Source organism: Vanellus vanellus (assembly GCF_965231255.1).
Source record: "Vanellus vanellus genome assembly, chromosome: 9".
NCBI classification, from domain to species: Eukaryota; Metazoa; Chordata; class Aves; order Charadriiformes; family Charadriidae; genus Vanellus; species Vanellus vanellus.
The window spans coordinates 17,567,793-17,594,345 of NC_138914.1; the positions used below are offsets into that span (position 1 = coordinate 17,567,793).

At 46.0% G+C, this 26,553-nt stretch overlaps 2 protein-coding genes across 2 annotated transcripts in view; both read right to left on the reverse strand.

The window, feature by feature from the left end:
• Window positions 1-3,604: 3,604 nt before the first annotated feature.
• BRK1 (BRICK1 subunit of SCAR/WAVE actin nucleating complex) lies at window positions 3,605-4,192 on the reverse strand. The gene is made up of 3 exons (XM_082487545.1): window positions 4,031-4,192; window positions 3,867-3,949; window positions 3,605-3,765 (listed from the first exon to the last, which is right to left on the reverse strand). The coding sequence occupies exons 1-3, from the start codon at window positions 4,146-4,148 to the stop codon at window positions 3,739-3,741; spliced, it is 228 nt and encodes a 75-aa protein (XP_082343671.1). The 5' UTR covers window positions 4,149-4,192; the 3' UTR covers window positions 3,605-3,738.
• FANCD2 (FA complementation group D2) overlaps window positions 4,156-26,553 on the reverse strand; it is a 56,385-nt gene continuing 33,987 nt past the window's right edge. The window contains exons 28-44 of the mRNA XM_082487544.1: window positions 26,133-26,242; window positions 24,542-24,688; window positions 23,305-23,421; window positions 22,319-22,451; window positions 22,009-22,123; window positions 20,441-20,554; window positions 19,756-19,883; window positions 18,264-18,363; window positions 12,929-13,051; window positions 12,074-12,167; window positions 11,441-11,512; window positions 9,852-9,890; window positions 9,138-9,212; window positions 7,948-8,022; window positions 5,033-5,179; window positions 4,441-4,515; window positions 4,156-4,334 (exon numbers count right to left, since the gene is read on the reverse strand). Of these exons, the coding sequence (XP_082343670.1) occupies window positions 4,263-4,334; window positions 4,441-4,515; window positions 5,033-5,179; window positions 7,948-8,022; window positions 9,138-9,212; window positions 9,852-9,890; window positions 11,441-11,512; window positions 12,074-12,167; window positions 12,929-13,051; window positions 18,264-18,363; window positions 19,756-19,883; window positions 20,441-20,554; window positions 22,009-22,123; window positions 22,319-22,451; window positions 23,305-23,421; window positions 24,542-24,688; window positions 26,133-26,242 (1,736 nt within the window). The 3' untranslated portion in view covers window positions 4,156-4,262. The remainder of the gene's footprint in view (window positions 4,335-4,440; window positions 4,516-5,032; window positions 5,180-7,947; window positions 8,023-9,137; window positions 9,213-9,851; window positions 9,891-11,440; window positions 11,513-12,073; window positions 12,168-12,928; window positions 13,052-18,263; window positions 18,364-19,755; window positions 19,884-20,440; window positions 20,555-22,008; window positions 22,124-22,318; window positions 22,452-23,304; window positions 23,422-24,541; window positions 24,689-26,132; window positions 26,243-26,553) is intronic.

Consider the following 26,553-nt stretch of genomic DNA (forward strand, 5'->3'; position numbering starts at 1 on the left):
GGATTTCGGTATTTAATCCTGACTTTTTGAGGAACGGGTTTGGTCCTAGAACCCCTTTTGTGACCCTGGTGGTGAGGCCAGCTGAGACCTGGCCTCCCACCTCTTTCACAGCAACATCCCCACTCGGAGGCGGCACGGCCAGGAAGCAGAAAAGCCTACGGGGTAACGAGGCATGAGATGTGGGGTTACCTGTTGACACAGGGGACAACACAGGGACAGCCACGCTGCAAGGCTGGGGCCAGGCCAGCAGCTTAGCTGCTGTGATAAACCTGGCTCGTGTGCAGCACAGTGCATCCCACAGCTAAGGCATACCTACAAACCTGCCACAGGTCTGACTTGAAAGTCGGCAGAACTCTGAGTTTGATCTATCCATAGTTTCCCTAAGATATTCTTCTCAAACTTCTGCTCCAGGATGTACCCAATGAGAATCCTTCCCTCCCCAAAAAGAGGGCTCTGTTGACTACTGGTTTCGCATTTCTGTGATATAAAGTGAAAACGCACAAGGATATCTCACACTGCAGGGGGAGAGAGGGACCGTGAGCTGACGCTGTATCCACCCTAAAGCTTTTATGTACACTCAGACCAAGTGCAGGTGCTCATGCTTTCCAGAGTTCACAGCAATGCTGCTAGCAGCTTTTTGGAAACTGGGCACAAAAATCTCAGTGAATCTGGAGACCTTCCACATCCCCCTGACTTTCCCAGCTCACTGACCTGACATGATGAGCAGGCAGGCAGGGCCAGTCTTCTCTTTGTGAGATGACTACTCAGGTGACTTCCACTGCTGTCAGTGCCTTGGCACCAGAACATAAGCAGATACCATTGTCTGGGATCCTTAAAGAAAAGTCCAGCTTTTCAAAGCCGTTAGGGACAAAGTGCAGCTCTCCCTCAACAACTCAGCTGTGTCCTCTCTTGAGATCACCTCAGGCCACTGAACTATTATCAGGTTCAATCACCTGTGGATGAAGGTACGTTTGATTTTAAAGCTGTTTCCTAAAACCAAGGCTCTGCTAGCAGTAGGTGCCTGGAGAGCCTAAAGGTTATTTACTAGAAACTATAATTATTTGAGACATCTGGTCCAATCCATTCATCTTAAAATATGTGATTTGGATCAGACACTACAACCTTTACGGGGTATGCAAAGCCTGAATTCAAGCTCAATCTCCGTATTCTGCTGACACCAGAAAAACGGTGATGCCACCATAGTATCACATCATCTCCCGCCCGAGATCAAAATTCAGTACTATCTCTCATTCCCAAACCTTGGAACTGTTAACTGAAATAAGGACTGCAGGATTGCTCCGATCACTCTATGAGATCTGGCTGCCTGTCCAGCAGGCAGCGAGCACTAAAAGCTCACTGTTCACCATTTGAGTGTGTAAACCTTTCTCAAGCTACGGATGTGGCTCAGGCTCTAATGAAACTGCTTCATTCTGGCATCCTTTGTAAGAAGCTTCAAAACGGCCTGCTCTCCAGTTCAGGCTCTGGGAAAAGGTCTCGGCTACCAACAACCAGAGTTGCAAGGCCGCCTGAGCACCCAGCTCTCTCAGGACAAGAGGAAAGCATGCTTTGAGGACACGGAGCACACTGTCATCTGCTACGTTAACGGCGTGGTGGGGAGAACAGCACCACTACCACAGCATGTAAATCAATCTTCTGATTTAGAATACACAAACCCACTTCAGAAAAGTTTAATTGGGTTCCTGGGGCATCATATTCTGAAAAAGACATAGTACAAGAAAAAAAAAACAAGGCAAGCAGAATTCCCCCAGTCTTTAAAACAATCCAAATGATTCTGATGTATCAAACCTCCATCTACTACAAGGCTGTACACACAACAGCTGCTGAAAGCAGCAGTATCAGCCTGAGGACCAGGAGACTTCTTCACCTCCCAGAGGTGACCTGGCATAAGCAGCACCCAAACCACAAAGCCTGGTCTTGCAGAGCCCTAGGGAACTACTGATACTCCTTGAAAGGGAAAGAAAAAGGGCAGAACTCCGTACCACAGTGAGCAGCCCAGACAGGCTGATCCCACAGTGCTCAAGCTCTGTGAGAGCATGTCTCCTGGGAGGAGCGGTACACCGAAACTGCTTTGGCTACACCCACTGTGTGGCAACACCTACTCCTGTGAGAAACCCTGGGCTCAGAGGAAAAAGGGAGAACCATTACGGCAGCCTGTCAGAATAGGAAGGGATCCAAGAGACACACTACTGCTAGCCGGGCACAGGAACAAGCAACGGATCTCGAGTGAAGAGGTCGGCCCAGGACAGCCCCAGTCCCAGGGATGTCTGTGATACCCTTCATCTCCCATTCTGTCTTTGGGTGAAGAATCTTAGGATTTTGGGCAGGGCCCTCTGGTGGTCTCTAGCTCACCCCCCCCACACACACACACACATTCAAAGCAGGGCTAACTTTAAAGTCAGATGAAGCTGTTCAGGGCCTTGTTCAGACAAGCATCGAGTTATCTCCAAGGATGGAGATCTTGGGACTCCACTCCAGCACACCCAGTGCATGGGCCACAGGTGTACTTTCGATGTACCTGGGCCACCGAGCAACTGCCTCTGAGGGAAGAGATCAGTGCTTTCCCTCTACATACCAGTCTTGTATGACAGCACTCTCTCTCATCATTTGATACCCCCCAGAGCGAAGTGCAATGATCCGTGGCTGCTGGACTCCCCAGAGTTATGCAGGGTTGCTATGAAGCACTTATTTCTGCTGGGACTATGCAGCAGAAGTAGCCAGGCCTCCCAGATGTGGAGCCCAACCTGACAGTAAGGCATCACTGGCTAGGTGAGCCAAGGAAAAGGCTGGAGGAGCACTTATTCCAACAATAGAAAACACAGAGCTTCCTATGGGGAACAAAACTGTGAGCTTGGAATGTTGCGGAGCAACCAGCTGCTGTCAGACCTGCTAGCCTCAAAAACATAAAGAACATTAAGTTACCCAGGTGCCCAGTAAACACTGCAGACACCACACTGCCATTATGAAAAAGACAGCTTCCAGTTGGAAAATAATATACTGAGACATTTAAAGCCTGCTGGGAAGCAGTAAGACCTTTACTAACACCAACTCCATGGACTTCCCAACAAATGCTAAATATGAGCAGTGAGTCGGCAGCTCTAGATCCCCACTGAAAAACTGAGATAAATAGAGAAGTAGTGGGAAGGGAAGAGATATTTCCTTTTCCTTGCCACTTGCCTCCCTAGAGAGGAGGATAAGTACCTCCTCCTAGGTGCCAGCAATGAGCACTCTCCTGTGGCATGTGCACCACGCCAGGAGAGCCCACTGTCCCCACAGAGCCCCAACTACGTGCCCAAGTGAAGGCTGAGACACCCTCCAACCCATCGGGATCACCAGATTTCCTGCTGTGACCCCAGCAGGAGTAAAAAGCACCTCAAAGGCCGGTCATGCGCCTCCCAGAACTGACAGCAGCCAGACCTGCGGCCCCTGGAGCGCATCCCCTCCCCATCACAGCCCCCACGCGCGGGGCGGAACGCGGGCCTGAGCCCTGTGGGGCAGGCGGACGGTGGGGCAGGCTCTGGACATCCGAGACGGTGGCAGGGAGCCGGGCATGCCGTGGCCCGTCCCCAGGCAGACAGCAGGCAGGGCAGGAGCACAGCGGTTTATTGGCAACACAAGCAGAGGCGGCGGTGGCGGCGGCAGGCCCCCGGCGGGCTGCGGGGCGGCGGTGCTCCAGCAGGGGGGGGTGGGGGGGGCAGGGGGGGCCGGGGCCGCCCAGGCCTACGTCAGCGTCTCGCCCTTGGTGACCTGCCGGGAAGAGGAAACGCCTCAGCCGGGGCCGGGGCCGGGGCCGGGGCCGGGGCCGGTCCCGGTCCCCGAAACCCCCCCGCCTCCGCCCCGCTGCTCACCCGGGCCTCGATGTACTCGATCCTGCGCTCCAGCGCCGTCAGTTTCTCGTTCAGGGTTGCCAACCGCGACCGGCACGACATGTCTGCGGGGAGGCGGCAGTGAGACACCGCGGCCGCCCGCCCCGGCCCGCCGCCGCCACCCGCCCCACCGCCGCTGCCCTCACCGAAGGAGTTGAGGAAGTCGGCGATCTTCTTGATGGAGCTGGTGATCACCTCGATGTACTCGCGGTTGGCCCAGTCCTGGTGGATCTCCCGCTGCACCGGGTCCTCCTGCACCGACATGGCCGCCCCCGCCGCCCCGCGGCTCACCGCGCCTGCGCGGGGACACACCCCGCCCCCCACACACACTTCCCCACCCCCACCCCGCGCCTGCGCGTGGCCGCCGTCGCCGGTGTGTCATGGCTGCGAGGGCGAGGGGCCCGGTCCGCCCTCCTCCTCGCTGGCCTCCGTGCCGCTCCCGCTGGGCTCCTGCGGGGGACACCGCCGTCAGAGCCCGGCTTGGGCACCCCCCATCCCAGCCGCCCGCGTTGGCTTCCCCCGAGCTGCGCGGGGCCGCCCGCCCGCGCACAGGTACCTCAGCTGGACTTTCTGCCGAGTCCTCCTCATCCGAGCCCCTCTCCTCAGAGGCCTGGGACAAAATTTCTTCTCCCTAAGTTGAACGCAAAAAGACCCGTAGTGCGTGTGTGAGAGGCGTGATGGGATGGAGTGGAAGAAAGCAGCATTCTGTTACCATCTGGAATAAACAGCTTTTGAGTAACAAGCTGGGTTTGTTACAGCTGTCCTGCTTCTACAGTGAAAGATGAAGAAAACGGCCAGAATTGGCTCCCGTTAAAGCCAGGCAGGAGTGTGTGTGAAGAGGTGTTGGAGTGACCTTTGCCTCTTCCCTTTGGGTGCCGCTCGGGGCACTGCGCAGAGGAAGGATGCCCTGTGCACACCGTTACAAGCAACAAAACCCACCACTTCGGGGCGAGAGCTTTGGTGCAGGGAAGCCCCCAGGGATGCAGGCCCTTAATCTGGAAATAAACTGCTTCTTTCTGCTGCACTGGACATGACTGTAATAACAGTCACATCGACTCTACCCACACATGACACCCGCCAGTTGTCTGGGCAAGATGAGTTCTCCTTTCCCAGGTTATACCTGCCCCAGGCAGGACAGTGATTCTCACCTGAAGATCCCGATTTTTAAGGATGCCGACCCAGAACGCCTCCTGGCAGTGGTTGAATGCCAGCATTGCCTTCACTCGGTATACAAATTGTTCCAGTGATTTCTTCAACAACGGCACATGGTTGGTCAGTCCAATGTCCTGTCGAATCTAAATATGAAGCAGTAAAACACGATTACAACTGATCCTTGCCTAAATATTCTGGCTATTTGAAAAGCCGTTGGTTATACAGGTGGGAGGGATGGGACATGATCCCCACAAAGCTTGCCCAGATTATGTCATTTCTTAGCCAAATTCTTCTACAGGTTTTGTTAAAAAATAAAATTCAGATAAGCATTTTGTCTAAGGCAGCAAAATGATCCCTTGCAACAATCCAAACAGCCACATCCACTCTGGATAAAAACAGGAGCCTCAGCTTTTCTCATAAAGCTTAGAGAGAGGCTAGTAACTCCTCTACATAAGTCAGATACATTCTGCTGACCCTTGGGAAATGCTTTTCAGAATCTCTTTTTCCTTTGCTCCATCACCTCAGTAACAGACTGGTGCTTCTTGCTGTGTTCGCCAAGAACAACGCACAGCTCTTCATGCACAGATCTCACACTGCTGCCATCTCGCTCACGGCAGCCACAGCTTGCTTGCACACAAACATCTGGAAGCTGCATCGCTGCTGGTGCTGGTGGTGTGTGCAGCTGATAAAGTCTGGGTAAGTCTGACTCACGTACAAGCTATTGCTGGTGAAACAGCAGTTATCTCTGGAAGTCAGCAATGGACAATCACACCATTCCAGTCCAAAGCAAAAAGCACTGCCACAAGTGGCCAGACTCCAAGACTGCCTGCCTAGGAAGGGAGATAACTGCTTGCCGACAGCCACAAGCTGCAAACTAATGCTGCAGGGAGCTTCGTATCAGGAAATTGCTGAATTCCCAAACACATAGAAGCGAGAATGAGAAAGGTGTTGAATAAGGCACTGCAATGACAATCTTTTTTTTCTCAGTGTCTGATGCAATTCCTCTGCACTAGCTACATGGAATATATGTGCCGTACAAACTCCAAAGCCAGCTTGTCCAGACCAAAGGAGCACTGGCTTTTGGACAGGAGGGAACAGATCAAGTTGCTGTAAGCAAAAACCAGCCGAGGAAGGGCAGCTACGCCAGGTATTGTGTGAGGTACAGCTCTGGGTGAGCATCTCCTCCTGCTAGGCTTGGATCTGCAGTACAGAATAGAGTCATTGCTAAACCAGAAAACCTGCCAAGAGCCATAAACAATTATTTTGTGCATAAGTATTTTCCTCTTTCATGAGAATACCTTGTAACCTTCTTGCATTAAGATACTCTCATTAGCTATACTCTGAAATCAGATCAGCTTCACTTCTTGGAAGGGTTCAACATGCCTGGGAAGAGGGACACTGCTTTGCTGCTTCTTCTGCCAACGGGGAATGGGTAACTAAGTACCAACAGCAATCTGTTCTCTAGCCTGTGTACCAGGCAGGACCTAGCAGTCATCAGCAGTAATCAGAACCAAATCAGGTAAAACCTGGCTAATGACACAATCAACAATCACAGTGCTCCCTGGGTCTTGGAACCTGCCCAACTGCCTGTAGGCAGTTTGGAGACTCAGCAAAGTACCGTGGCATTTGCAAAAATCTGTCTCCAGAAACTGTCCTTATGTCCAGCACTAGATATGCAAACAGAAGAGAGGCTTGGCGCGGAAGAGTAAATGACAAATACTTAGGAAGTTATTGGTGAAGCTGATTGCTGCTGTCTGCTGTGTGATGCCCTTTAAACATGTTGAGGGAGAGTAGCAAACCTTGGGTAACACTGCCTGGTACATCAGTGAGCGTCTACTAGTTTTGTATGAAAGTGAAATCAAGACTGGTTTAACAAATGTTGGTGACAACTCCTCTTCAAACAGGTATGGAGCATTCACTGCATACATTTATCTGCCGAGATTCAGCTGCTGCCTTCTCATTCTTGCAAAAATGATTTGGCACAGACACCTAATCAGGTTGCAACAGATACAAGAGCAGTGGTAAAACACAGGTGTTCACTAATTGTAGTTGTATGCTACCAGGGGCCATGGGACATAGCACTTGAAAATGCTAGTCATGTGCAAAGACAAACAAGACATCACAAGCTGCAGGGATGTTACCCTGTTTACAAGGTGAATTGTGACTTTACAGCAAGCGTGAGAATTTCACTTTCAAACATGAGCAGGACTTCACGTGTTCTTGAACCTCTTAGGAGTCTACCAGGAACACTGCAGCACACATGAAGTTCTAACTATCTTTTCCCATGTGATTCTCTCTTTCGACAAGCATTGGCTCTCCACACTGTAAGCAGGGTGCTAATTCTCTCCTTCCTTCCTGCCCCAAGTAGCCTACAGAGAGACTGGCAGACTGGTTGTGTGTTACCAGTTTCCTCCTCTCCCTTTGCCCTCTTCCCTAGTATCAACATAACAATGCCAGAAAGGCACCTCAAGAGGACTTTGAATAAGGTTTTCCCCTTGTCTGCCTCCTGTTGCTAATTCTTCTGACTCGCAAGGCTGTTGATCTTTGACAAAGCTTCTCTCCCATATTATCAATCTGGCATCTATACTATAAGCAAGGTCACTAAGGTCTGAGCTTGTGTCCTCAGAAACACCCTCTTCCGGATGTCAATAACCAAAGATGTCAAGAACATCTGTCCTCAAAAAGAGTGTGCTAACCTGAGCTGACATCCAAGTCAGCCACTTCTAGATCAAATACTTCAAATTTGGGGCCATTAACCAAGGCTATTTCTCCTCCTCTCAAGAGTTTTTGCTTGTACAAGACAATGCTGGAAGCCTGCGAATAGAACCTGCCTATGCCCTGGAAAAACAGTGGAAGGGAAATAAATCATTCTTAGGACAGGAGTTTGTGCTGCAATTAGAACTTATCTTACCTTGGAATGGCCACACATGTGATGAAGTTGTCTGGTACTCAGCTGCAAGGTCTTCAGCAAACTCTGCACATCATCCTGTGATAAGTAGACCAGCAAATCAGTCTCAAAGGATTTTTCCACAAGGGAAACAAGAGTAATGAAGCAGTATTAGTCCTAGCAATCCTTTCAAAGGGTCACAGGATAGATATATGATGCATGTATGCAGGAAATGAATGGGATGAAGCCACAGGAGACTGGCACTATGCATGTAAGTCAAGTAACTGGTAATAAAAGTATTACCCCATGCCATAAGGCCAAGCACTTTGAACTGAAACTGATTTTGAATCAGAGTTTGGAATGAACATGTATGAGTAAAAGTGGGCCAACTAAAATCAAGACAACCTTGTCTCATCTTGCCTTCAGTACAACCTTCTGAAATAGGGGAACCAGAGGAAAAGTATGCAACATACTGCTAGACTCTCATATTTGAAATGCATCCAACACAAACTCTGGATATCAATCCTCTTTATTGAGCAAATTACATAGCACTTTCTATTGTCCAGTGGCAATGACTAGATATCTGTTTCATAACGTCATTCTCTCAAACATCCATGAGAACAGATATTACATTCGCAGTAGAAAGGAGTTCTCTATTAGAGAGACAAGTTGTGAAGACTAAGCCAAGGAATAAGTATGTCAAAGCTGGACTGCCTTGCAACAAAGCAGGGGGAATAAGTGAACTGTTCTTGCTTGTCATGTAGTGCAGCAAGGTTGGCCTGTCCATCTTCACTCATGCATGTTGTCCTGCTTAAAGCTCCAAGAATTATTGCGAAGACACCAATGACACTGTCTATCTGGACCACAAGGCCTCACCAACCTGACTGCTCACGTGAGCTTCCTACTCTGTGAGTGCCACCTTTGTGGTAATAACTTTTGAAGGAGATGGAGGTTGAAAGGGCTTCCTTTGCCAACAGTGAAGCCATGCAACCAGAAGAGTAATGGTAAGTTGGGTAACAGTGATCTGTTTGCTGAGAGTGCGCTGGACAGGCAAGTAAACTGGGCAGAGCACAACTGGAGACACTAGACATGTTTGTCATGAAGTGTCACAAGTGTCATGCCAACATGTGACCAGAGACAGGAACCTTCTTCTAGCAAGCATCAGTCATGCTTCCCAACTGGGAGCCAGACAGTTCTGTCTCCGAAAGGCTTACCCTGTGCTTTTTAAAGCTGTAGTCCAGGAGAGGCATGGCAAGCTTCAGAAATGCTTCTACAAAGAGACGGCCGTACTATGAAAGAATAATAAATATATCAGAAGGCAAATTCAAATTCCTTTTCAAAGAACCATCACAAAGTCCAATATGATAATGATACATTCTTCCAAGCTACTTCCAGCTACTGTTCTTACTTAGTAAAAGACTATATTCATGTGAAGGCTGTACTGGAATATACAGGATCAGTAAAGGGTCCCAGTTTAATCACTGCAAAGAGAGGCTAAGGGGACAAGGTCTCATCATTGTACACATCCCCGGTTTTATTCACTAGCAAACTGGGAATAAAACAACTAAACACAAAATATTACAACCACTATACATATATGTGAGTCCTAGCCAGAAAAAGGGGCAGTTGCAGAGGGACACATCATCTTTCTGGCCTCCAAGGGAGACCTGTCTGCTGTGGTGTCTCCTCTCATTTGGAGTACCATGGGGAAAGGAGCGAGTGGAAAGGGTCTAAAGTCAGTAATGCCAATTGCAGTAAATTGTATATGATGCATATGTATGGGGATTAGTGGAAGACAGTTAAAGGTATAAGAAACCGTATCTGCTTCTTCCCAAGAATTCAGTAACCACTCTACTCCACTGGAGGCAATGATTCAAGAAAGCTGATACTTAAACTGCTCTCTTCAGTTATTTTGAATTCTTGCTTACCTTCAGGCAGATGCTGAGTACAGGCCTGCTGTCAAATACCTACTTGGGCGAGAGGAAAAAAGAGAGCCAGATCAGTCCACAAGTCTAAAGGAAACAATGTAAGCACAGCAGCCAATTAAAAATAACCCTTCCTTACATACCCTTCATTAAAGTGTGAAACCTGTTCTAAAGCAACATCCATTCTCAAGTTTCGACAGGGAACACCACATAAGAGCATGAAATGTTGTGGCTGTCAGGCAGTTGTTCTTGGCAGGATGGTTGTTTGCTGATCTAAGGTGCACCTTTTGCAGATGGCACAAAATTATCTCAGCAAGTCTGAAGTTTTTAATAATTTGGGACCCAAGTCCAGCTGAGGAGCAAGTAACCACATAACAGACAAAGCAAAACTGAGGTGTGCATTTGACATAATGTATTTTGGAGGAAATAATGAAGGGATTATATTAATGGTGCCAGCTGGCAAAAGACACCAGGTGTCACTGCACAGGCCACACACAGCTGTAGTCCAACAGCAAACAAAGAAACAGAACAGATGGTCTCAGTTCTCTTGAAGGCTTTCTTCTGGTATACAATGGCATATATATTTTTGCCAGTGACCAATTCTGTAACTAATTAGCAGATGTTTTAACTGGCATAGCACACAGATGTGAGTGAGAGCTGTGAAGGCACCCTGGTGATGCTTTGGATTGCAAAACAGAACCAGCTGGTCCAGCTCTGCCCTTTATGCTCTCAAAAGGCACCTGGAGCACATATAGGGCTCAAGTGAACTCTGCTGTATACAAGAATCTAGTGCAATTCACCAGAGCTCATAAGCTGAACTTGCCAATCATCATTTCAGGTATGATAAAAGGAAACAGTAATGATTAACCTAAACAAGGAGAAAAGTGCAGCTGTACCTATCGCCTTCTGCCCAAAACATCATCACACTCAGTGACACTGGATGTAGCAACTCCAGGACTGATGGAAGGGAATATTCCATGCAGTGGGGCTGGCCTCTAGAGTTCATCACCACAGGATGACACGAATTGTCAGCAGGATTCAAAGGAAGATCATGTTACCATAAGAGCAAGTGAAGCTGAGGGCTGTCAGCTAAGCACTGAATGCAGGTTAGACAGGAATCCAAGCCTCCTGTTCAGAGTATTAGCCTGCCTTCAGCTGAGTACATCAGGAGAGTGTTTCCTTCTGTCATGTTATTCCAGATCTACCTGAAGGGTTTCTCTGATCTGCCTTTGCCACAGCTAGCAGTGGACTCTGTCAGACACAAAACACTAGGGAACCGATCGATGTGTTCCTTTTTCTGCACTTCCGTCCTTTTTCTGCACTTCCTTAACATCATCCTGTCTTTGTGCAGACTTATCATTTGTGTGAGAACTATGTTAGTAAAACATGCAGGCTGTAAGAATTAGGTAGTATTGAAGTGAAAGCTAAATGGAAACCCTTGCACACAGATTATAACTGGCTTTATTTACCACCTCCAGGTTGTTCCACCAGTTAGTCATACTTCCCATTTTTCCCTTGTGCTCATGAACCTGGGTACACTGGGCTTTGCTGGGAACCTGAAGGTAAAGCCAGAAAAACAACCAGAACCTCACCTTGACCAAGTTAATGAGGATATGGAAATTCCGCACCGCGATGTTCCAACGCAGCAGCTTCTCCAGTTGCACCTAACGGGATACAAGGGGACAATAACCCAGGATGGTGTATTTCCTCTCACCTTGCTGGATGCTCTCTCAGCACTTGCTGTACCCAAAGCATTGCTGTTGTTGAAGGCAGAGGAACAAAGCTTCACCACAGGCAGATTTATCACAGCAAAACCACTTAATGGCAATTTCAGCCTGATCAGTGCCCACATGGCTTAAAATGCTAAGAGTTAACACACTTCCTTGCTTTCAGAGCAGCTCTTGGTTGCAAAATAATTTTGTGCTCCCACACAGGCATGCAGACGAACTGCACAGCTTAGTATTTTGCCAGTTACTGCCTGTTTTCTGTTATAGCTTTATGCTGGATTTACTGTATTTTTGGCATGGTACAAACCAGAAAAAAAAGAATGCTACTTATATGTCACCCTGTATGTCAGTTTTGGTTGATCAATGAAGCTATCTGACTGCATTTCCTAGACAAAGTTCAGAAGTAAATTCCTTTCCAATTTATACATCTTTATTGTACCGTACAGATTAACTTATGTCTTCTTTCCCTCAAAGAGTCCAGTGCATTTGTTTTCCTACCTCACTTGAGTCTGATGGTTTCCCAGCTGGGATGCTTTTCACTGAACTTTCTAGCTGAGCCATCATTACTCTGAAGAAAATCGGGAATGTCTGCCTGTGGAGAAAGTGAGAGCAAAACTAAAAGCCAGCTCTGAGCATCTGGATAGGCTTCTGGTTACTTGAAGGTTACCCAGCTGGGCATCCTTCTCAACATGAAATCACAGGAGATTGGCCCTAGGACTCATAAGCATGTCTAGCCCAGCCTCATTGCCCAGATGGAGAATCCTGGGAAGTCACTACCACTTCCCCAGTATGAACCACACATAGACACCACCCACTTCTTTGTAGCTCTGGGGGACGCAGAGCAAAAGGTTTGCGGCTGTTAGCATAAGACGATTTTGGTAGTTCCAAAGTGCAGGAACTTTGGCTATCCATGCGTAAACAGTGATTCTGAATTCCTGTGGCAGGAGCAGACACATCCAGAGTGCTTTTGCACACTGCATACCAGTCCAGGTTTGCCTACAGCCACCCCAGGCCCCTGAGCCTGACTTTTAGAGCGCTTTATACCACCACAATAGCACAGAAAGAGGCAACATACCTGACGACAGACAGCAGTTCATTCTCCTGTTAAAATGGCTCACAAATAATAAATTCAACATTGTGTTAAAGCACAAGGCCATTCCACCTTGACATAAAGCTAACCATATACTAAGCTGTTGTGTACTGCCAAAAGAATGTTTACAAATGCCCTGAGTAGCCCACAGCAGTACTAACATGAAACCGTAACAGACCACAAAATAAGAAAATGAAATACTAAAAAGCAGAAATTGCCATTATGCATCTCATGAAATTCAAAGTCTCTATTGATACAATTACCTGCTTAGAGTAGGATAAGTACAAGAATATCCGTCTTTGGCAGAGTTCATCAGTTCAGAAACACCAACACTGGAGATTTCTTCTATAGCTTTCAAGATGTTATCTGCGTGCTCCAGGTAGACACTAAATCCAAAACCAGCTTAGTTTATCAGTAAATGCAGAGTAACACAGTAAGTTTTTGAACACTGTCCTACCTGCAACACGTGGCCTGAAATTGACAAGCTCGTTCTTATGCCAAAGGCAATCACATGTAGGAAATCCAAAGCAAAACTTAGAACTGTCACAGTAATGTGACAAACCTGGATTTAATATTTCCTCATTCTTGTATTTAGGAAAGACAGGCTGGGAAGAGGAGGAGATGGAGTTGCCCTTTATGTGAGAGAATGGCTGGGTTGCATGGAGCTCTGCCTGAGGATGGGTGATGACCAACTGACAGCTTATGAGTAAGGATGAAAGCACCAACCACTATGGGTGACATTGTAGTGGGTGTCTGCTATAGGCTACCTTGATCAGGAACAACAAGTAAATGAAGCCTTCTACAGACAGCTAGAAGTAGCACCATGTTTGCAGGCCCTGGACCTCATGGGGGACTAACCACCGTGATACCTGCTGGAAAGACAACACAGCAGGGCATAAGCAATCCAGGAGGTTCCTGGAGAGCATCGATGACAACTTCCTGACACAAGTGACAGAAGAGCTGATGAGGAGAGGTGCTCTGCTGGACCTCACACTTAAAAACAAGGGCGGGCTCTTTGGGGAAGGTTGAAGGCAGCCTTGACTGCAGTGACTGTGATATGGTGGAATTCAGTGTCCTGAGAGAAGGGAGCAGGACAAACAGAACGATCATAACCCTGGACTTAAGGAGGGCAGACTTTGGTCTCTTCATGGATCTTCTTGCCATGGGGCAGGGGCCTAGAGGGAAGAAGGGTCCAAGAAAGCTGGTTGATATTCAAGGATCACTTCCTCCAAGCTCAAGAACACTCCATTCCAAAGAGCAGAAAGTCAAACAAAAATGCCAGGAGTCTGCATGAGTGAACAAGGAGCTCCTGGCAAAACTCACACACAAAAAGGGAGTATATAGAAGGTGGCAGCAGAGAAAAGTAATGTGGGAGGAATACAGAGACATTGTCGAAGCATGCAGAGATGTGGCTAGGAAAGCCAAAGTCCTCCTGGAGTTGAATCTGGCAAGGGGTCCCAAGGGCAATAAGAAGGCTCATCTAAGTACATAAGTAGTAAAAAGAAGACTAGGGAAAATGTGGGTCCACTGCTGAATGGTGCAGGGTCCTGGTGACACAGGACATGGAAAAGTCTGAGGTACATGTTAAGGGACTGAATGCCTTTATTACCTCAGTCTTTACTAGCAAAACTAGCCTCCAGAAATCCCATGGCTCAGAGCGGGGGAAAGTCTGGAGCAAGGAAGACTTTGTGGAACAGGATCATTTTAGGGAAAAGCTAAGCAAACTGGACATCTATAAATCCACAGGCCCTGATGGGATGCAGTCATGAGTACTGAGGGAGGTGGCTGATGTCATTGTGAGGTTACTCTTGATTACCTTTGAATGATAATGGTGACTGTGAGAAGTGCCTGAGGGCTGGAGGAAAGCAAACGTCATTCCTATCTTCAGGGGCAGGAGGAAGAACCCAGGGAAGTACAGGCTAGTCAGCCACACCTTGAACCCTGCGAAGGTGGTGAAACAACTATCCTGGAAACCATTTCCAGACACATGAAGGACAAGAAGGTGATTGGGAGTAGTCAGCATGGATTCACCAAGGGGAAGTCATGCCTGATCAACCTGGTAATCTCCAATGAAATGACTGGCTTGTAGACAAGGAGGAGAGTAGTGGATATTGTCTACCCCAACTTGTAAGGCTTTCAACACTGTCTCCTGTAAGATCCTCACAGAGTAACTGTTGAAGTATGGACTGGATGAGCAGACGGCGAGGTAGACTGAGAGCTGGCTGAACAGCCAAGCTCACACAGTTGTGCCCAGCATGGTCCCGGGCAGCCTGCTCTAGGTCGCCCTGCTGGAGCAGGAAAGTTGGATCAAGGTGACCTCCAGAGGTCCCTCCCAACCTTAACCATCCTGTGATTCTGCGATTGTATTTCTCCTAATACTCAGTCCTGCTCTCCTTGACTTCAGTGACAGCTGATTTACTTTCAGTTTAGTGAAAACAAAACCAGACACTTTGGTCCAGATCCACACTTACATGTGTATGTATGCACACATGCATGTATAGATGTGTTAATGTATACTGACAAGCTACAGTCTAGCAAACATGAGGTCCAAACATGCTTCTATGGCCCATGGCTAATGGAATTCTTCCTATCACTCACTGTCTTTCAATGCTGTAGAAACACTGCTTTAGGCCAAACTGTGTAAGTATGAGGGTTATGACTGAGAAGGGTCATTCCTCTGCAGCAACAGTAATTATTAGAAAAAAAAATTATGGCTATTATTAGCCCAGCTGAAGTGCATCTATACTAATGCACGCAGCATGGGAAATAAACAGGAGGAGCTGGAGGCCATTGTACAGCAAGGAAACTATGATATAGTTGCCATCACAGAAACGTGGTAGGAGGACATACACAAGTGGAGTGCTGTAATTGATGGCTACCAACTCTTCAAAAAGGATAGGCAAGGAAGGAGAGGTGGTGGGGTGGCCCTCTATGTTAGGGGCAGTTTTGAATGTCTGGAACTTAACAGTGTGGATGACAGTGTTGAGTGTGTATGGTTAAGAATTAAGGGGAAGGCCAATAAGGCAGACATCGTGATGGGAGTTTGTTATAGACCTCCCAATCAGGATGTAGAAGCCGATGAAGTATTCTATAAGCAGCTGGCAGAGGTCTCACGATCATCTGCCCTTATTCTTGTGGGGGACTTCAACTTCCCATATGTCTGCTGGAAATACTACACAGCAGAGAGGGAACAGTCATGGAGGTTCCTGGAGTGTGTGGAAGACAACTTCCTAACACAACTAGGGGAAGTGCCCTACTGGACCTACTGTTTGTTAACAGAGAAGGTCTTGTGGGGGATGTAAAGGTTGGAGGTTGCCTTGGGCAGAGTGATCACGAAATGATAGAATTTTCAATTCTTGATCAAGTAAGGCGGGGAGCCAGCAGAACTGCCACCTTGGATTTCTGAAGGGCAGACTTTAGCCTGTTTAGGAGCATAGTTGAGAGTGTCACTTGGGAGGCAGTCTTGAAGAGCAAAGGTGCCCAGGAAAGCTGTGCATACTTCAAGCAGGTGCTCTTAAAAGCGCAGGAGAAGGCCATCCCCTTGTCTCGAAAAATGAGCAGACGGGGAAGACGACCAGCCTGGCTAAATAGAGAACTTCGGCTGGACCTCAGGAAAAAAAGGAAAGTTTACATTCTCTGGAAAAGGGGGTTGGCAACTTATGAGGACTATCAAGATATAACAAAGCTATGTAGGGGGAAAATGAGAAAGGCCAAAGCTCAATCAGAACTCATCTTGGCCCCTGCAGTTAAAAACAATAAGAAGAGATTCTTTGAGTATATCAATAGAAAAAGGAAGACTAGGGAAAATGTAGGCCCGCTGCTGAATGAGACAGGTGCCCTAGTGGTGGAAGACACAGAGAAGACAGAGTTACTGAATGCCTTCTTTTCTTCAGTCTTCACTGCTAAAGCTGTCCCTCATGAATCCCATACTCTGAAGGCAAAGGGGAAGGTCTGGAGAGAGGAAGATTTTCCCTCAGTTGAGGAGGACTGTGTCAGAGACCACTTGGCCAAGCTGGACATTCACAAGTCCATGGGCCCTGATGGCATGCATTTGCGAGTGCTGAGAGAGCTGGCGGATGTTATTGCTAGACCACTCTCCATCGTCTTTGAACGGTCATGGAGAACAGGAGAGGTGCCTGAGGACTGGAGGAAAGCTGACATCACTCCGATCTTCAAAAAAGGCAAGAAGGAGGACCCAGGGAACTACAGACCAGTTAGTCTCACCTCTGTCCCTGGGAAGGTAATGGAGCGACTCATTCTAGATGTCATCTCCAAACACCTTGAGGAACAGGAAGTTATTGGAAGTGGTCAACATGGATTTACCAAGGGTAAATCATGCTTGACCAATCTGATAGCTTTCTATGATGTTATAACTGGTTGGCTGGATGAGGGGAGAGTTGTGGATGTCATCTACCTTGACTTTAGCAAGGCTTTTGACACTGTCTCCCATGACATCCTCATTAGGAAGCTGAGGAAGTATGGGCTAGAAGAGGTGACAGTGAGGTGGATTGAGAGTTGGCTGCGGGACAGAACTCAGAGGGTTGTGATCAGCGGCACAGAGTCTAGTTGGAGGCCTGTAACCAGTGGTGTCCCCCAGGGGTCAATACTCGGTCCAATTTTGTTTAATATATTCATTAATGACCTGGATGAGGGGACAGAGTGTATCCTCAGCAAGTTTGCTGATGATACCAAACTGGGTGGGGTGGCTGACACCCCAGAGGGCCGTGCTGCCATCCAGAGTGACCTGGACAGGCTGGAGAGCTGGGCAGAGAAGAACCTAATGAGGTTCAACAAAAGCAAGTGCAAGGTCCTGCACCTGGGGAGGAAGAATGCTAGGCACCAGTATAGGTTAGGGGTGGACCTGCTGGGAAGTAGCTTGGAGGAGAAGGATCTGGGGGTCGTGGTAGACACTAAATTATCCATGGCCCAGCAATGTGCCCTTGTTGCCAAAAAGGCCAATGGAATCCTGGGCTGCATAGGGAAGAGGGTGGCCAGTAGGTCGAGGGAGGTCATTCTCCCCCTCTACTCTGCACTGATGAGGCCACAACTGGAATACCGTGTCCAGTTTTGGGCTCCCCAGTTCAAGAGGGACAGGGAACTGCTGGAGCGAGTCCAGCAAGGGGCAACTAAGATGATTAAGGGATTGGAGCATCTGCCTTATGAGGAAAGGCTGAGAGAGCTGGGACTCTTTAGCCTGGAGAAGAGAAGGCTGAGGGGAGACCTTATTATGGTGTACAAGTATCTAAAGGGTGGGTTGAAGGAGGATGGACCCAGGCTCTTTTCAATGGTTCCAAGTGACAGGACGCGGGGTAATGGGCACAAGTTAGAACACAGGAAGTTCCGTTCAAATACATGGAAAACCTTCTTTACGGTGAGGGTGACAGAGCACTGGAACAGGCTGCCCAGGGAGGTTGTGGAGTCCCCTTCCCTGGAGATTTTCAAGACCCGCCTGGATGCAGTCCTGAGTAATGTGCTCTAGGCAATGCTGCTTTAGCAGGGGAGTTGGACTAGATGATCTCTAGAGGTCCCTTCCAACTCTGAAAATTCTGTGATTCTGTGAGTGTCTCAGCATGCTTGAGACAATGGCTTGAGTCTTACCACAGCAGAGTATGCAGCGCACTGTTGAACTGGCTGCCCTTCTCTCGGTCTCCACCGGGCTTCACCCATGACTGGCAGAGGAATTGCTTTGCTAGGGAAGCTGTAAAAGATAAGGAATAACTTACTGAAGGAAACAGATGTGTTTAATTTCCCATGTACTGCAAGAATCCAAGACAATTTCCTTCTTCCATATAAAGGCAGTGTGTCCCAATGGCTTTTTGAAAGATCACAATATTGGTACCCCTCAATATGCCTGAACTTTGTTAAGTCAGAATACATTTCCCCTAAAAAGCAGTGAGACCAGAAGGACATATATCATGATAATAAGATATATGCACATCCAGTGTGTTCTGGTCTGGAATACCCATTCGCACCAGAACCGTCATCCATCTCTGGCCATTTCTCCCTGACAAACTTATGTTAAGCATTATTTGTTTGGTGGTTCCTACAGTGTGCCAACTGTTTTTAATTAGGGCAATATGCAACCCTTAGGACATCCATTTCTAGAAATGGAATTCCAATAACAAATTATTTGACTTTTTGGCAACAGTGCTATAATAATAAATGTGAACAGGCAAGTTTAAAGTTCACAGATTTCTTAAATCAAAACTGCTAACAAACCTGTCTGTCTCTTGCAGAAATGTTTAAAAACAGAAAATTATTAGTTAAAATTGGGGTTTTTTGAGTGGGCAGTTATCCCAATGTGGGACTGTTTAAAATAGTAAAATAATCTCAAAGTAGGGAACTTACAATTCTGAGGGGCTATGGGGATCTGAGAAGGACAAATTCTAGAGGTGTCTTAAAATGACAAGGTATGGCTGAAAGAGGTGACTGTGTTTGGAGTCTTTATTTCAGTGTGTGACAATGATGAGATACATTTCTTGTATATTCCCTGCAAGCATGTCTATGCCTTATCTGCTTGAATGCTGTTCCTCTTACAGAACAGGTCGCAATTCCTGAGAAGAGTTCTCTTAATTGAAAACATTTGTTGCATGGCATTAAGAACATACAGGTTTTCCCCCCTCTGCCCTGAACTAACAGCTGTATTTGCATTTAATTTCCATAATTTTTGGAAATGAGCTGTCACAGCATACTGTAAGACATCTGTACTTACACTAGGAAGTTACATCAAAATAAGTCTATGATCACCTCCATAATCAGTCATTAAACTGGTATCAAAATTGAACAGCAGGCTTGTTCTTAGAACTCTTAAAAGCTGTGAGTCTCTGATTTTAATTTTAAAAACACCAACTAAGAGAGCTGGAGGCTGCCTTCCTGCATGTGAGTGAAGCACAGCAATACAAGTACCAAAGAGGTTCCAATATATTTATTCCTATTCCTTTTATTAATGCCTAAGACTGTTCACCCCAGTGAGACTACTAGGATACCAAAGGGAAATTCTCTCCCCCAAAAGATGCACTCCAGAGACAGAACCCACAACTTACAGGCAAATGACAACACAAAAACTAATTAGAGGGTTTTCACACATTACCCATTTTCTCTTTCTTCCAGCCAGCCATTGGTTTCTCAGCGATGGCAATCAGGAGCTGAGTGAGGATGAACGCGCAGTGGAAGCTGGGAACACTCTGCTGAAAATTCAGTAGGTAGTGAAAACTCTCACTGGGAATGACAGGAAAGAGAATAGGTAAAAACAGTGTACATAGTCTAATACTTCCTTTATATCTATGTGTTTCTGAGAGATTACCATATCTCAGATCCAAGGTCTCCCTTGCCCAGTATTTTGTCTCTGGCAGTACCCTTCTGAAGAAGGGGTAGTCAGCCACTAGCAGATAAAAATTCAGTCACTGAGAAACTTCTCTCAAGCCCCAGTCACTCTAAGTCTAGCAGCATCTTTACATGCTGCTTTTGCCTGGTGTTCCTGTAGGCATTTTATCTATCCAAAACATACTCATTCCTTCTGTGAATCCTACCAACCTCCTAGTCTCCGATAGCATACAAATGAATGAGATCCATAGATTAATGCATATTTTATAATCCAGTAGCTACTTTTCATTAGGTTTGACTGCACTGCCATTCGATTCAATACAAAGCTCTCTCAAGGTAGTATGGTCTCTACGAGAGTTCCTAAACATATATTTACCCATAATGCCCACACAAACCAGGGAAAAACTGCTTGAAATGCCTCCCTTTCTGAGCTTGGGAAATACTGATTCTACCTTATCAGCTCCTCAAGAAGAAGAAACTCTGTCTCTCCTGGCTTTAGCCTCTCTGCAAGCACCTGGAGAGCTGACCGTAGCAAGTCAGTATTTTCGTGCTGAGAAAAACCATTCCTGAGGGAGAAGAAAAAAAAAATAATCCAGTTCATCATCAGACTAGCAGGAAGAGAGATATCAGATGCAAAAGCATATCTGGGCATGTATTTGCAGCAAGAAAAATAAAGAAGCTGGATATGCAAGAACAACCCTGCAATACAAAAGTTATAAGGGGACACAAAAAACTGAAAACTGTTTTTGACAGCAAACTTAGTTCATACACCCTTTACCGGGGAAAGGAAAACCTTGTGCACACACCATACAAACTTTTCAGTTAGACTGTAGACCTGGCTAGGAGAGCACAGGCCATTTCACATAAGTGGAGGTCCATATATACTAAAACAATACTATGCAGACCTGAAAAAAGAGGATGTCTAATGACAGTTGCTGTGCAAGTGCTGTGATAGTGGCCAGTCACCACTTGAACAACAGGTAGGAGCTTAACAGGGAGAAAAACTGTAGAGATCTTCATTAATTCTTTGAACTACCAGTGCTGTCAAATCACTCAGTGAGGATGTGCATTCTGGAAAGGCTCAAATGCCTCCATGTTCTAGATCTATAGACTGAACACAAGTTAATTAACAAGTGGTAATATAAGAGGGCTTGATTAAATGTATGTAAAAGGAGTTGTAAGTTGGTTGTTGGAGTTAATTGGCTGGACAGCCAGCCCCAGTATATGACTGCCTGACCTACAGCAAAACAGAATTATGATACTCTCAATCCAAACCGAACAGCAAAACTGATCTTGAGCTGCCTGTGGTTACAAAGTGGTCAGTTTCTTTGGTTTACAAGATAGGTACACTCAGGAACAACCAACATTCATACTGGCTAATGAGAAAATGACCAATCTGGGAATAGTCAGGAGTGGATCAGGATCCTTGAGGCTCCAGTAGTAGCATACAGGAGAGGCAGACCTCAGACCTCATATGCATTTTACACAATTACTACTGGTTTTTAAGTACAAAGGTAAATCACCTTCTGCACACAGATCTAAATTAGGGTTCAGAAAAAACTTCTATGATGCTATCTTGGATTATATATTAGCAGATGCAGAGGTCAAATCCAGGCTGCGTATGCCTCGTTGAGTTTGGCATTTATGAATCCAGTTCGAGTGCATCAGCAGCACAGGCTTTTTAGTAAGAAGTACACATTCATCCTTTCCCATTGGCAAAAGAAATCCTTTTATTGCTCAGGATTCAGGCAGTGACAATTTAGTAAAGGATGAGGGGACTTACTGAGTAAGGCATTCCAAGATCCCTAGGAGTTGCACAAATAGGTGTGCTCAGGATCAAGCAATGGAGCTTGACTTAACTATGAAGTGCCTAAGTCTTTAGTCACTGCAGTGTGTTGTTCTGCATGGCTGACAGGCCATTTGCTGGGTACAAACACTTTAAAGAAAAGGAACAAGAAGAGTATGCAATAAACAGACTATGCTCGTTTAGGCAACTATATACTATTTTGTTTAAACTCACCAAGCAAACAGGGAGCGAAAAGTTAGTAACAGCTGTTGGTAACAAGAGGACATCAGCTGGTGCTCCTGGATGTTCACTCCTGGGTCATCTTCTACACCCCGATTTTGTATAACAACTGCCTTTAATACCAAACAAATAATTCATTAAATGCTATTCCAAGGAAAGATAATGACACAAGAATCCATTTCCATAAATTCCATGTTTAAAAAACCTGAAGAAAACAAAGCTACTCTCTTTTTCCCACAAACAAAACCAAATACCTTTAGAGGTGACAAAACTTGACAGTTTTTGAGTCACAATTGCTGCCTACTGACCTGGAAGTAGTTGTGCATGTTCTCCATGTGATTACACAGTGGCTTTAGTAGCTTGACTACACACGTAGCAACTTCCTTGGGGGATCTCTGACACAGGTGGGAAAAGCCAATATCCTTGTAGCCTCTTTCCTGCAGTAAACCCAAAAGATTAAAGTCACTTCATCAGCCTTACCTGAGAATAACTTTGCATCAAGCGCTACCTCTTAGACTGCTTCTGAGCAGTGCAATTACTAATGTCATACACTCTGTCAGGAAGGCTCACAGAATAAGAAAGTTGGCTTCTGCTGAACAACCAGCACCAACTGAGACAAGTGGACAACATTCAATGAAAAGAATAAAACTGATGTGACGTGTAGCTCTTTTTCATTTTACTCAAACACTAAGAGAAAAACAGTCTCTGCACATGAGAATTAAGACAGGTGGAAAGACAAGGAGAAAGAACACTAAATATGATGGATTCCATCAGGTTGTAATGAATTTCTCATAGTTTCATGTAATGGGCCACACATGTTTACTTTTCTCCCAAAGGCATCAGCCCAGAATGGAAGGAGTCACTGCACTCAGGGTGTTCTAAAGACTACAGAAAAAGCAGAAACCTGGATCCAGATGCTTCTGTTGGATCTAGCAGCTATCTGGCCTGTCTAACCTGAGCTGCTTCTTGAACAGCAGAGCCAGTGTTCCCAGGGAGGTCTAGGAAAAGGGTCACTTGAGTTTTGAGGCTGTAGGGCTTTCCCTCAGTTATATACCCTTTCCTGAGACATGCAGAGAACCACACGCTGCAAACAGTTCAGTGAGGGAAGTGGTACAGAAGTCTTTTTTGAAAGAGCAAGTGTTGCTCTGACACACAGTTGGGCATCAGACTTCTATTTAACCATTAGGTGAAAATAATTGTGAAAAGCATTTCTTTTGGGAAAGGCCTGGACACCACTGATGTGCTCTGACTCAGCCCAGGTCTAGCCCCATTGGCTACTGCTGTACTTGCCTTTGGAAAGGGCACTCTCCTTGTGGAGCCCGGGGTCAGCACATGTTCCAGCTTCCAGCACAGGTCATCCAGAAGGAAGCAAAGTTCAGCAGGCCCCAGCTGCACAACTTCACGAGCCTGCAATTACAAGAACTGTCAATCCCAGGACCCAAACGTAATTGTAGTGCCTTGAAGCTTGAGTTCACCCACTCCATTTCCAGTTATGATTCCTGGCTTAGTTAACCTCAGCCAGGGACCTATTTGGTAGACGCCAAGGTTTCATGTTTCCCCCACTGCAGGTATGGGGCATTGGTTCTGGTTACTCAAAGTGTGAAGCAAACCTGGTGCTCTGAACACAGCTGAGGCAATGTCAGTAGCACTTCACTACTGAGAGAGAACAGATTTATATACATTGACATTGAAAATAAGCTCCTAAGGATAAAAAGAGGTTTAAGCCCAAAAAGTCACAAAATTCACCAACTGAGTAACAGTCAAGAAATAATTTGAAATAATGCCACATAGCCCAAGAGACTTGTCAAACAGCCTTCCAGTTGGCATGTGACCTGCATGCACAGAGACAGCTGTCCTTGGAGCAGGCTAGGCTGTACTCCAGCCTGCCATAGCCTTTTCACATTTTACTAATATTACTGTAGCCTAACAAAACTAGACTCCAGATGGACTCAGCTGCCTACAAAGAGGGTAACAAAATTAAGCATTTCTTCTGTCTCCATCCAGAGTAATGCAGTTTTATATAAACTCCCAGATGATAAACAGAACCCGGCCCACTGAGGGCACATCCACGACACCAGTCCCACGTTTGTGCTGAGTTTCCAATCTGCGAATGCCTTGAGAGACTTGCCCTTTTACAACATGGGCTTTACTTAAATGTCATAGGTTCTTTTTAATAGGCAAGATGCCTCTTAGTGTATTTAACATCCTACAGCTTAGCAGTGTTCAATATCAAAGCCCCTTCCATTCCATTAGGCCTATACATGTTATGCTGTATCTTTTTTCCTTTTATGCAACATTTATATTACTGTCTTTAACGTTGCTATACTACATGTCTGCTCTTCTCAGGAAAGTCCTCTTTATCTCAGTGCCTTGAAGTACTTTGGTTTCTCTGGGGGCAAATTCCCTCCTGATACCTAGCTAACAGCCCTGGACCAACACATCTTAACATCAATCTTCTGTCCATTTTAATAGAGCAAAAAACCTTACACAAAGCCTTATCAGTATGGTTTTATGCTGTTCCATTCACCTCTGTATGCATCTCTGTGTCCAAAACAGATTTTGTCAACAGCCCACAGTGGAGTACAGTGAACACTTCGAGGTCTAACTCTCGGAAGTATGGGCGATAGCTCTGCAGCTGCGCCAGAGGATTTCCTGCCTCTCTCTCAGCAGCAGTCTGAAAAGTAAATGGCAGAATTAAGGTTGCAACCTGCAAGACTGTAAGACCTTCTAGCTCAAATAAAGCTATTTCTTTCACACAGATTTCCATACTTTGTGCTAGGTTGAAAAAAAATACTAAGAAGAATTCACAATAGCTAGTAGAGAGACAAGCACACAGAATCAGAAGCATTTTCATTTTGGACACTACAAATTTTCTAGAAAGAAATAATACTTAGGAAACTGGAATAATCTTTGCTATCTCCTTTCTGCGAATCAGGGGCCATTGTGAAACCCATTCTGGACTTGGTGAAAGACCAAGCACTATAAGCACCCATAAGCACCACAGGAGATGAAGGGAAATGTTTTTAGCTTTCATAAATACTGGGATGGTAAACTATGAGATGGTCTGTTGTCTCTGGGTGACAACCTGTAAGTTCTTAGAGATTCGCTACACGCAACCCTGTCAGGGGAGCTGACGTACATTACATGTGGCTAACAACAGGACTTCTGTATTCTGTCGTCCTGGGCAGGGCGCAGCATCTAAGGACTAGTCTGGGTCCAGTACTCTAGTCAGGTAAGAAATGTTAGACACACTCATTCCCAAAACTATTTCAGACTTTGCTTATTCCCTGCAACTTAAGTAACTTTGTTATATCTGACTCAGTTACATATCTGTAAAATAGCAGGGAAATAGAAGCATATTCGCCTGGCTGAAATTGATAAAATGGACTCTGAATAATATTTATTAGTAACAGTGGTAGAGAGACACGTATGAGATCCCAGCCCCCAGGATGCTGACCCCGAAGCTGGGCACACTTCCCTGACTTCTCTCTTTCAGCCAGCACAGATTTTGCATTCCAGACATGATGACAATACTGTAAGAGCTTGTACAAAAGAACAAGAAAGAAAATTAAATAATTAATTTGTTGATAGATTTGGGAAGTAGTTCTTAGCATGTGATGAAAATGGATAATTTTAAAGATGCCTCATCACAAATACATTGATCAAATACCCCAAGGTAAGTTTGCAAAATGAGCACCTGTGACTGAAGCAGACTAGAATCAGTGGGAGATAGGGTCCTTACCAGAGTTTGTCTTTTCCAGATTAATTTTACAATTTCTGACCTGAGTCTAGGAACGGTGGGTTATTGCAGTAATTTGAGATGGTACGCTGGCTTAAAACAGAAACTTTCCATAGTCATGAGAGAGTAACTAGTAGTATTGATAATCTTGCACATTTGCACTGCCCTGAACCATACTGCCTGTTGGAGAGTGGCTGGCCTCTGCAGCAGACAATTTTCAAAATTCAGATGGGAGGCAGGTGACAGAAAGCAGAACTGAACCACTTGACTGTGTTAAACTTTTGAAGCTAGCAATCCCTCTCTCAAAGGTTTTGTTTATGCTTCTATGTCATATCCCTTAGTTTATCTTTCTTGCGAGTGCCCAGGAATGTACACCTACCTTCTCCAGCTCGGAGACCTCAGTATCAGGCTGGTTTCCCTCAGAACTGTCATCTGCTTGAGAACGATCTGCAGAGCAGGCTTTGCTGCCATCAGCCTTTTTTTTCCTTCCTTAAAGAGAAAAGCAACTTCAGAAACAAAGGCTACACTCCGCTAAATGCTAGGCAGCACTTGCAGCCAGGGAAATGGCACAGGCTGTACTTCAGTCAGCCCTAAGAAAGCATGGAGCACGCACAGGTTGTGTGTCATCTGTAGCCAGGATCACGGTCCACAAGAGTCAAATGCGTTTGGGGATCCCCCTCAACCAGCTTCTCTTTTATAAAATCACAGTAAGAAATTAAAGCAAATCTCTGTAGTTTAAGTTCTTACTGTAGTTTAAACATTATGAAGTGATTGCAAAAATGAGTGGGACATTATCTTAA